General features: G+C 36.7%; 1 protein-coding gene across 1 annotated transcript in view; it reads right to left on the reverse strand.

Moving 5' to 3' along the window:
* Positions 1-1,764, reverse strand: part of w (eye pigment precursor family transporter white) — a 33,409-nt gene extending 31,645 nt beyond the window's left edge. The window contains exon 1 of the mRNA XM_073977990.1: positions 1,377-1,764. Coding sequence (XP_073834091.1) covers positions 1,377-1,457 — 81 coding nt within the window. The 5' untranslated portion in view covers positions 1,458-1,764. The remainder of the gene's footprint in view (positions 1-1,376) is intronic.
* Positions 1,765-12,873: the final 11,109 nt, after the last annotated feature.

Below are 12,873 nucleotides of genomic sequence, written 5' to 3' on the forward strand. Positions count from 1 at the left end.
TACGGATGATTGCACTATCCTGGCGTCAGGTACCATCCCTGATGACATCTGTGAGAGACTGAACACCTATTTAACCGATCTTATCACCTTTTTGGACTCGAGGAATATGCAAATTTCCACCACAAAATCCACAGCCACTCTGTTTACCACATGGACAGCGTAGTTTAGACAAGAGTTGAATGTTATGGTCGAAGGTAGCAGAATTCCGACCACAAACTGTCCCAAAATTTTAGGGGTCACATTCGACACTACATTCAAGTCATGCGCACACGCCACAGCTATCTGCGACAAACTGAAAAACAGGAACAAGGTCCTCAAGTCCCTAGCCGGCAGCACTTGGATATTGCAGTCGCCTAAATTCTTATTGGGCGGAAATCGATCGTGCCGTGCAAGACATCTGCCCAGTATGCGGCATGGGTCCGCACGACACAAAGCACCTTTTCAACTGCCCCGCCAAACCTACTCATCTAACTCCAGTGGATCTGTGGCTACATCCCATCGAAGCAGCCATTTTCCTGGTACTGGAGATAGACCCAGAGCCAGATTGAACAGAAGAGCGAACATACAAACATAATAATAAACACTGTTTTCAAAAATTTCTTCCAAACTTAGTTTAACGTAATTTAATATTTCGAGTTCTTTATGAAGAAGTTTGGTTACTAAAAATGGTTGGTATATGTCAATGACTTGGTATAGGCCCACATTGCTGCATTTTAAAGCAAACTCATGATACAAATTCAATATATTTTATATACGGCTTAATTAATGTGTTTGGTTTTGTTTTTTGGTCAGTGGCTGAGGGTATATCTCCGCCAGCACAGCTGACTGCTACTTTCTTGCTTGTTGTCTACTATAAAGAAGCCTTTGACAGCCCCTACGTTCAAAGGTATTACAAGACATGCCTGAATTTGGTATACCCGCAAAGCTCATTCGGCTTTGCAAAATGACTTTAACTGACACTCGATGTCGATGTCAACCAAAAACAGTTCCAGGTTTTATCGTTTTTTGTTCACTTCCAAGATAATATCTCATGTATTGATGAGTCCGATAAAACTTCGTTACAAACCCTACTTACACATCCCTTATAATCTTATAGCATTTTATAATTCTTGCATTTATACATATATATTTTTTACGTTTCAAACGATGTTTTTTCTGTTGCCACATTATGTTGTAACTCGATATCGCTAACCACAATTGAGAATAAGGGCGCCATCGATTGCATGAACGGCTACCAAGTGTTGCTAAAGGGGGCGTTTTGAAAAAAAATTCTTCTCGTTATGGCATTTTTTTGTTCGTCTTATTCACAGATAAGGAATACCACTCGACCGTATCTAAAAGGTCTGGTCAGCAGATTATTTCACAATTTTACTCACATTGTTGAGATTTTCGACAGATGCTGCGGTACGCTTTCGAGTTGTTTCATCGATAAGCAAATCTTGATCTTCTTGACCCATTTTATTGGGGGGTTATTAATTGCTACAGATTTCGAGATTTCGTTTACTTTCACACACAGATATACACACCGATGCACAGTATATATTTAAATTATTATTTTTTTATTTTTTTAATATAAAATAATTTTTTTGTTATCTTTTTTAGTTTTCCCGTCCAGTTACCCGTTTAAACTGGCTTTGTTCGCAGGGCTGTCATTACTAACTGATTGACTGATTAAACGAGAAGAAAATGTAGAGGTAAGTAACTAAGTGAGAAGAATACAGTTAGTTTGTGTCGCTACTCCTACTCACACACAGACGTACATACAAAGATATTATGTTTTAGTTTTCATTTAGCCCTGTTAGACAGACGTTTTGTTGGCTGCAGCAAGCTAGCAGTCAGTCACTCAGTCAGCATAGAGTAGAACTTTTATGGCTGCACAACGGCATACATGTGTGTTGTAAAAATAGACAGTAAGATTTGTTGTCAGTCATCTGGAGCAAATGTTTGTTACGTTGGGGAAGGACGGGGGCCAGATCGCCGAACGATGCAACAGAGAAGAAGTACAAACAATGGAGACAATTGTATTAGATATGTAGATGAGATTGTAGAATGAATGCTATGAGATTAGATGTCGCGTTTTATGTATTAGCATTGCGGAGCAAAGCAAAGGAACAAGTTGTTTTGGGCCCGGGGGAATGTCAGATAAATATGTATGTATATGATTACCATCAAATGCACCAAAAGAAATTATTTGGTTTTATAAACACATATGAAACTGATAATCATAGATAAGCAAAAGCAATAAAGAAAGGATCAAATTCACCGCCTCGATTTTGGCGAAATTTTTTCTATACCAAATACTGTCATATTTTGCAATTTCGTGTTTGGTGCACAAAGTACCTATTACATGGCGAAAATATTTGTATATGGGAGTTAATCCAAATCAGAACTGATTCCTTATTTCTTTTTTCCGTCACATATTCCAAATTTCATTGCAATTCGATATACATACATATCGTGTTTGTGGAATCAAACACATGAAATCGATTGAAAATATATTAGGAGCTACATATATCCATATCTGAACCGATTCTCACCAAAAGCAATAGTAAAAATTATCTTTTCCAATTTTCAGCTGAATCAGACAATAAATGTTGCGAACGGACGGCGAAGCATTAATCGACACAGAAAGTGATTCTATGTGTATCCCTAAAAGGAACTTGGGTACCCAGCAAAATAAATTGGAAGTAGTGCAATGTGGACTAGTTCAGTCACGGCATGTTTTGATGCAGTTCAACCGGAGTCGTGAAAAAAGCATTCCAGTCCTCACATTTTAACCGCAGTTCAGCGGAGTCGTGAAAAAGGCACTCCAATTCCTCACAATTTAATAGCATTCGGATGCAGTCCAAACGGAGTCGTGAAAAAGGCACTCCGTTCGCTACATATTATTAGCAGTTGTTAGAGATCCCTACATGTACATAAATCAGTTTGTACATCTCTACAGGCAGCGGCATTATTTTCCAATAAGAGATAAGCGTGTTAACATTTTCAAAAATTTTTCCGGTAACTCAAGAGAAGAAAATTTCCGAATGGAGTGCTGTTGGAGTACATGTCGAAATCTTAACTGGTGATGGGAAGACAACCCATTTAGCAAATGAAGCAAAAACAGTTCAGCTTGGAACAAATGGAGAGCGGAGGTAACACGCATGTTTGCGATTGAATTCAATGGAGAATTTTCATAATTTGTGTTAATTTAATAAAGTTATTAATATTTTTGTTTTGCACAAATAATGTATTTTAATTGTTCTGGCATATTTTGTAATGGCTTGCACAATTTCCACAGAATGCCTGTATCAAAACACGTGCTTTGGACTGCCTCCTATTCTACCCCAAAGGGCTAGTTAAAATGCAATGCCAAAGGGTCAGTTAAAATGCAGTGCCAGAGGGTCAGTTAAAATGCAGTGCCAAAGGGTCAGTTAAAATGCAGTGCAATGGAGTGCCTCTTTCCGTAGTCACGCTCTTGTAAAATCATGAGTGAAAATGCATAATTTGATGCACTTCCAGATCATTTGTACATATCATTTAACTGCCTCTTTGGAGGCAAACTTTTTGCTGGGTACTTAGGCGATTTTGTGCAGAATACTTTCTTTTCTATCCAAAATTTGGAATATCGTGTTGTTATACCCTCAGCCTTTAGGCTACAGAGGATATATACACTTTGGTACGACCAAAAATGTGCCTTATCCAAATAACGGATTTAGACCCCAAGTATGTTTGGACGAAATTAGTTTCAGACAATTTGGAGTCGATTTAGCCATAATTCTCGAATCAACCGATTCGAACCAAACATTGTACTTAGTAATCGTTTGCCCAAACTTAGTTTTAGTTCGAAGATGGTGATATGGGTTCAATACTTCGGTTACCTCCTGTAACGTGACAATATGTTAACGTACATAATACAACAACTATTCCCAAAAAACGCCCCTACATACATCGCTTCGACAAGACTTGTCTACCTGGCACTAGTGGCATCACAGGTCACACACTGCTAGGTCACTTTTTGCAACCATCGTAATTTAAGCTTAGGGCGAATAATTCTCATTCGCTTCATACTCATAGTTATTAAAGTATTTCAGTTTTGGAGGCAAATGGGAGCTGGCTACTGCATGGAGTTAGCTACACGGGTTGGGACTAAAAGCAGTTCTAAATCCGCCAAAGTACACTTTGGTGCTACAGAGTTGGGAAGAACTTTTTGAGAGCCGCCCATTATGTTGTGGTGGCTGATACATTTGGGCACTGAATCTTCGGGTTTACAGTTCGACTGTGCACTGGACCTTCGGGTTTACAGTTCTATTGGACACTGAACCTTCGGGTTTACAGTTCGACTGTGCACTGGACCTTCGGGTTTACAGTTCTATAGGGCCTTCGGGTCAGTTGCTCCACTAGTTGAGTAGAAGTAGCACGTGGTAGAACCAGACCGTAGTCTTAGCCTAACACCCGAACTTCGAATCGTATTCCCGAACGCCGAAGCTGACACCCATCGTATTCCCGAACATCAATAGCCGAGCGCCGAAGCCGACATTCATCGTATTCTCGAACATCATCAGCCGAGCTCCGAAGCCGACATCCATCGTATTCACGAACATCATCAGCCGAGCTCCGAAGCCGACATTCATCGTATTCCCTAACATCAACAGCCGAGCTCCGAAGCCGACATCCATCGTATTCCCGAGTATCAGCAGCCGAGCTCCGAAGCCGACATCCATCGTATTCACGGACATCATCAGCCGAGCTCCGAAGCCGACACCCATCGTATTCCCGAACATTAACAGCCGAACACCGAGCCCATCGTGTTCCCGAACATCAACAGCCGAACGCCGAACCGATCGTGTACCCGAACATCAACAGCCGAACCCACTGCGTTCCCGATCATCTGCAGCCGAACTCCAAGTACATCGTATTCCTGATCATCCGCAGCCGAACACTGAATTTATCGTCTTCCAACCATCTGCAGCCGAATACTTAATCCATCGTTTTCCCGATCATCTACAGCCGAACACCGAATACATCATTCACACCCGAACACAAACAACACCGTTTTCCCCGAAGAAGAACCGCTAATTCAACACGAGCTCCTCTGCTGCCAAACCCCAGTGAGTCCGAATAATATTATTAATCCAAACATATACCCATTGAATTCATTCTTATCGCATTTAAGCACAAGTAGATTGTAAACTAGAGTTTAATCAATAAATCCCCGATTTAGCCCCCAGGAAAGTGAGAATTCTAGTCTTTCATTTCGTAAGGTTTAGTGGGTCCTTATGGAGACCTTGAACGCGACGGAGATTAACTCAAGCCGACGAGAAAACCACGTTACACTCCTCCACAAAAGTTCAAAATTTGTCTGTAAAATGGTGTGAACGACAACTCTAGAAGGCAGCAATCGATTTGGTTCAAACTTTGCTCATCGGTCCACTCCTTCGGGTACCTCCAATACAAAATTTCGGAAAAGTGCAGTTTAATACCTCCTCTTGAAACCCATTGATTTTTCTTATAACAACTTGTATTCGCTGCCCACATTCCGACGATACAAACTATTTTGGGGGCACGTCTATACTTCCTAAGAAAATGAACCTAAAGCTGTAAAAAATCCCTATCAAACCATTGTAGTGACCGATTCGGTCCAAAAATTCACTTTCGTCCACATTTAGTTTAAGTTCGAAGATGATCCACATCAGTTCACTTCTTCAGGTACCTCCCCCACAAAAGTTCAAAACTATTCGCTAAAATGGGGCGCACTATAACTCTCTATATGTACGAGGTATACAACAGGTGGACTATATAGGTCCACTCCTTCGGGTACCTCCCGAAAGTGCAGTTTATGACCTCCTTTCGAATGCCATTTTCAGTGGGTCCGTCATGGCAATTCGTGTTCCTACTGACTATAGGGTAGCTCTGTATGACGCGTTCTTTTCTTCAGTAGCCTGGCGACACTCCTGATTGAACCATGAATTTTTAGGTGATTGTTTTTGATCACCCAAGTATAAATTTTGCGTCAGTTTGATGTCCAATTTCATCAAACTGCCGCAAAATTTATACTTGGGTGATCAAAAACATACTTTTCTACTGCTCTCCACATTATAGGTACAAGGAGCGCCGTCTTCCAGCATATGAGTCAGTTGGGCTGAGTTAGCTGTTGTGTTTGTAGCTTCTCGACATCCAGCTTCCATCCTGTGTTCGATCACAATTTTGCCGCTACAACTAAATCGGAAATCTAACAAACTGGAACAGTGATATCCGATAGATATTTTTCCTTCCAAATTTTAGCAATAAAATCTCCTAGAAAAATATTTATCGGGGCAGCGCTCATATGCTCTCTCTAGCAGCTCATAGAATATATCATTGGCATGTTTAGCATTCTCTTCGGTTGGGGCATTGGCGCTGATGAGATTGATGTTTAAGAACCGGCATTATCTGGCGTGAAAGGTTGTTGGGTACAATTACATTTGACAAAGAAAGATGCGGGTTTCAATAATTTAAAACTCGAATTTCCTCAATACTAGTGAAATGGATTGATGGGATGTTCAAAAGTAGGATCATTTAGTCGCAGTAGAGAGTTCCGTAAGGAAAACTAAGAAAAACTCCGCCCTATTGGTTAAAGTCTGGGACTCAGAACACAAATCATACATTGGTTATATTTATTCGCGGTTCTGTCTGTCTTAACCTATGGTGGTTTTGTGATGATTTCTACTGATATCAAGAACTGAGTTCAAAAAGGAAAAACTTCTCTTAACAGTTCAGAACCAAAAGATCTCTCGTGTGATATCTTCAACATTCTGCTGGTATAACCAGATGCTAACGTCAAAAAAATGACACATACATCAATATTGACATGTTACTTACTTATGCTGACGGTATTGACATCATGGATCGATCAGTAAAAGAAGTAAGTGATATATTTAAGAAGGTACCCGAACGAGTTGACATATATAGTCCATATTACACCGTGATCAATGTCTCGTAGAAATATCACGTTGTGCAAAGAATGGACCAAATCGGTTATTGCCTTCTAGAGTTATCGTGCATACCACTTTAGCGAAAATCATGAACTGTTGTGGGGGAGGTAGGTACCCAAAGAAAGGAACCGACCGATATTGCCCATTATGGAACATGATTTAAGTCTACACAAAATATTACGACTGCCAAATTTTGGATCGAATTGGTTTATTCGTTGGAGAATTATCGTGAGCTGCATCCACTACACATTGTGCCTTAGCGGGTTTTTACAGCTTTCGGCCATTTTTTCAGAAAGTATGGACTTGCCCCTGAAAACACATGTACCGTCGTGGTGGGGGCAACAAATACAAGTTATTACAAACAAAAATCCAAGCGATACGAGAACAGGTCCTAAACTGAACTTTTCCGATAAAGTCCATATTGGAACGTCATTTATGTCTGGTAGAAATTTCACGATGTGTAAAGTAGGGACCAGATCGGTTACTACCTTTAAAGGTTATCGTTCGCACAATTTTTCCGAACATTTTAGAACATTTGAGGGGAGGTACCTGAAGGAGTGGACTTATGTGGCCCATCTTCGAACATAAACTAAGTTTGGACAAAAAAAAAAACATTTTGAACCAAATTGGTTCATCCGTTCGAGCGTTATCGTGCGCACCAGCCAGCTAGACTGACGGACGGACATTGTTAAATCGACTCCAAATTGTCTGAAACGGATTTCGTCTTAAACCATTATTTTGATGAAACACATTTTGTCCGTATGAACGTGTATATGGTAAATTTCAAATTTCCTTTTCAATACCATTGAAAAAATTTATTAATTAAATTTTCTTTTTGCGATCACATCCGCTATTTTTGGTACTTAAATTAAGAAAAAAATTGTGGTTTTAAATATGTTCGCGTTCACAAAATTGGATGCTGCAACCAAAAGTTATAGGGGGTTTTGTTCCCTTAAAAAGAAAAAATATTAAAAAATTCCCTTTGGGTTTTAATAAGAAAAAATATATATAAATCGTTAACAGAATGTTATATCTATCCGCTGATGTTAAAATATTTCTAAATTTGTTTTTATTTTCGCGGAAAATCAACAAATAATGAAAAAATCTTAGAGTAAATTTAATTTATTCTAACTCAGAGTCCATATAAATCTCAAAAAAAAAAAATAAATTAAAATTTCTACAGCATCTAGACAACGCAGTGAAATATGTGAGACCAAAATTATAAAGATTGGGTTCATAACATGCATATTACAGCAACAACAAAAGACAAAAACTTATTGTGGGAATATTATTTCAAAAATATATTTGTTGGTTTGATACGAAAAATTGGAGAAATATTTTTAGGAGTTATTCTACTATTTCGCTAAATTTCCATACAAAACCTGAAGTATTTTGCTAAAACTCCTTCGAGGAAAATAGTTTGTCATCGTGAAAGTATATTTGCTTAGAATGATAAGCAATGGAGTTAAGAAGTACAGAGTAATATTGAAATCACAATCAAAGAAAAAACACAAAAGTTAAAAAGCGTGTAATTCGCGAATCCGTTTAAATCAGTTGAGGTGCATGTGCTTTTCGGATACAAGGAGTCCATGTCTATCAATATGCGTGGATTTTCCCATGTTTCATTCAGCGGCCAAAGTGTGCCATCAGTTGCATCTTACTGTTCAAAAAACCTTCAAGTGGGCAAAAATTACGCGATGTGCATATGATTATAAGGTGCATCCGATTTCAATGGCCGCATATTAAAAATACGTCAATATAAATTATTTTAGAAAGATTCGTCAAGAACTGCGGATGTGCCACCACATTCTATTTTGGGATAAATAGGGATATTACTCCCGAATCTTTGTAATTTGTGACACACATTTTTGGCAAATATTATAATCGCGTATAAAGGATAACATTTATGTAAAAATAATCAAAGAAAAATCGCGGTTCAATTCGCGGAATTGTCAAAATATATTTTTGCAGATTTTCCTACTTTCAAGGTATCTATATCCGGCGTTTTAGTGGATGGATTCGAACGCGGAAGGGCTTATTAGATCCGGCACGTAAAAAAACTAAAATCAGGGGTACCTGTACGACAGTTGTTAATTTTAAAGCCAAAAAATAGGTTTTTTTCAGAAAATTTACGCACCAAATTTTCCCCTTTGGACTCCTATTACTAGGAAGCTGTACGGAGCACACTCATGAGATATACATCGAAAGACGTGGAATCGCGGCGTACAGAAATAAAGCCCCAAGAAATAACGCCCCAAACGGGAATGAAAATGAACCCCAATTTTTGGGGTGTTTTTACAATTTGAAAAATTGCCCCAATACAAAAAGGCCCCAAACTAGGAAATTTGGCCCCAAAAAATATTGCAATTATGCCCCAAAATTTCATTGGGGCCAAAATGCATTTTTGAAATTGGGGTGCATTTGCAAAATGCATTATCACCCCAAACAACGAAAAGGCAATTAGGCCCCAAAGTATGCATTCACGCCCCAAAATATTTATTCACTTAAATTTGGGGTGTAAATGAAGCCCTAAATTTGGGGTGTAATTTCAAAAAATATTTTTAAAGATATTGATTCAATAGTTTGTAATATGTAACTAATTATGACTGTACTTTTTTACGATAGTAGCATGTTAAAGCCACCTAGAAACAAGCTCTTTATTAAAGAGTGTACTAGCAGGCGTCTATGAATGTGATAAAAATTAAAATTTTAAATAAAATTAAAGACGATTGCGTAGGAATCGCAAAATCTTTGGGAAGTGGATCGTCGGTATCAAGTACCGTTCGTAATGTTTTTCTAACACATTGTGATAAGTGAGTATTTCTGTACCAAATTCTATATACATATATGTATGTATATATTTTTATAGTTTTTAGCAAGAATCACAAAGTATATATTTTAACTAAATACAAAGAAGTTTGCATCACATCGTTAGCAAAAAATTTGTGCCGGCTTCAAAAACTCCCCATCAAATAGTTGAAGCATTCATGCTCGAAAAGGTGTGGACAAATTTCGGTCTGACCAAAAACCAAACAAACCCGAGACAGACTTTAACTACTCCATATCTCCAAATCAAGTCAAACAGAATTAGAAAGAAATGGAAAGTAGCTGAAGAAAAATATTTTAAAAAAATAATTTAAAAAATCAAACAGAATTAAAAAAAAAAAAATGGAGAGTAGCTGAAGAAAAATATATTTTTAAAAAATCGCGCGATTTTTTAAATATATTTTTCTTCAGGTACTCTCCATTTTTTTTTAATTCTGTTTGAATTGATTTGGAGAGAAAAATATATTTAAAAAATCGCGCGATTTTTTTAAACATATTTTCCTTCCTTCCTCTGTAAAAAAGGAAAAATAAATGCCTTAGCATTTTTAAATAGGATGGTGTTTGAAGAAAACGCTATATGCACAAATATGCTCCCAATGGAAGATGAGGTTTTTTTTTACTTTCTTAATGTTGCTGAAACATTTTTTCAGCAGCTTTTCCTTTACACAACTGTCAAAATCTGCAACATTAGTAATAATTATTACCAATTATTATTACTTATCATATAATTTTTTGAATTCTATGAAATAAGTGTTTACTTTTGCTTATTATTACTAAAAATTATTGTTATTTTGAGTCCTTTATTTTTTTCGCTTTTTTCTTAATAAAGTTTTCGAAATTGCACCCCATTTTTTTATCACATCTTAATAAAAACTTTAGAAAATGCACCCCAATTTCTTGTTTTTGTTAAACACTAAAATATATTTAGGCCCCAAACATGTGCAAAAAGGCCCTAATGAAAAATTCAATTAGGCCCCAATATTATTTAGACCCCAATTTGATTTTCAAATTTTCGATTTACTTGTTGTGAGGACAATTTGGCCCCAACAGTTAAATGAAAAAAGGTCCCAAGAAGACGAAATTAGACCCCAAAAGTTTTGTTGTTGTTTTTCATATACCTGTTTGGGGCCTATTTTCATTTTCAATTTGGGGTGTTATTTCCTGGGGCCTTATTTCTGCACGCCGGAATCGCGAGTTCTACAATCCTATAAACTAGTTTCGATTATTATCTAGTTGCACTCTCTAATTACAAGAAAAATTCGAAAAACACTGAAATCAAAACTTCAAAATGTCAGCATCGATTTTAGGGGGATGCAGTGTATATATCGAAAAGTCATACACTAGAACCATGTTGTCCAACTGGTATTCTTTAGTTCTTCAAACTTGTTTACTTCAACACATTTTTCCCATTTTTTTATATTACCACCAACGCAGCTTCCACGAAAATTATTTGTTATGGTCCATATTATGAGATCGTGGCTAAAACACTTCAATTAATATAAATATATTAATATTTTATAAAATATATTAACACTTCGCGACTTATTAAATGGTGAACCTCAACTTCAACGATTGTAAAACTTTTTTGAATATTACCATATACCTTCGTAACAAAAATGGTTTCTGAAAATTAAAAACAAATTCGGTTACGAAAAACTCTACGCATGTTGCTCATGCCGGAGGCGATGTTCCCATTAAAGTCAATGCTTTACAATTTGTTGTGAACATTAGATTATTTGCAGGGTGAAGATGAACACTAGCATCTCTATATAATCGGGCCATTTGATTTGGTCCATGAGAAATATTTTTTACTTTAGATGATTTTTTATCAGTGTATCCAAAAATGAAAACCATTCCATATCACAACCGTCCACAAATGATAAGCAGGTAGCTACGAAGCCTATCTCAGTGGACTTGTACTTGCCAGTCGGAATATTTGCATTTTGATAACTTTTGTTAAAATCTTTTTATTTTATTATTGTTTTAACACTTCTCTCACTCAATTCTGTTACATTTATTTCTCTTTTTTTTCGTTATTTACTATGTAAGCGAGAAACGTTTTATAAATACATATGTATTATTTACATATGTATGTATATTTAAACATATAGGAAAGAAATTTGGAAAGGAAATAGTATATCTGTTACACGTTAGCCATAGAATCATCGCATTTGAATATCGCTTTCAAAAGGGAATGAGTTGGAAAGAGGAAGGGAAAATTGTGTCGATAGCGTAGGTGTCATCTCACACATGTATATTAGGGTTATGACATTTTACAACCTCATCTTTTAATGAATTTTTACCTTAGATTAACTAAAATCCTAATTATAATTTTTTGACAACTTTTGAAGTCAGTATAAGCAGAAAAGAAAAAGAGCCACACGACATAACCAAAAAGGCATAACCTTTTGTTTCTCACTAATTTTATCATCGCATTATTACATATATTTCGTTTTAAAATATATATAACATTATTTCATATATCATAAAAATTAAAAGTGGTTTGTGCGTGATCTTTTTCAATATTTAAATGGAATAAAAGTTATTTTAGTTATTTTAGCAAAAGGTCATTCATTCGTTCAACAGGAAATAATTTTTTGAGCATCTTTTTTTTCAAAAAATAAAAATAAAATAAATCTCAAAGTGGTTTGTGCGTGACATTTTTATACTCTCCACCATAATATGGAGGGTATAATTAAATTTGTCATTCCGTTTGTAACACATCGAAATATTCATCGGAGACCCTATAAAGTATATATATTCTTGATCAGGGTAAAATTTTAAATCGATATAACCATGTCCGTCCGTCTGTTGAAATCAAGATACAGCTCGCAATTTTTAAGATAGAACTTTGTAATTTGTTATAGAAGTATCTATTACTCCTAGGATGTTTGGTATCGGTCCCCGTTTTGATATAGCCCTCATAGAACGGTACCACCCGATTTTCGGTATTTTGAAGGTTTTAGCTTCATTATCACACCGAAATGGTTGAAATTTGGGGGTATAAAACTTTCTCCCAGAATTTTGTTGGTATGGGTCCACACCTCCATATAGCCCCTAAAGAACGGTGCCACCCGATATTCAATATTCC

The sequence above is a fragment of the Musca autumnalis genome, unplaced genomic scaffold (assembly GCF_047663935.1).
Source record: "Musca autumnalis isolate F117 unplaced genomic scaffold, ASM4766393v1 scaffold_3, whole genome shotgun sequence".
NCBI classification, from domain to species: domain Eukaryota; kingdom Metazoa; phylum Arthropoda; class Insecta; order Diptera; family Muscidae; genus Musca; species Musca autumnalis.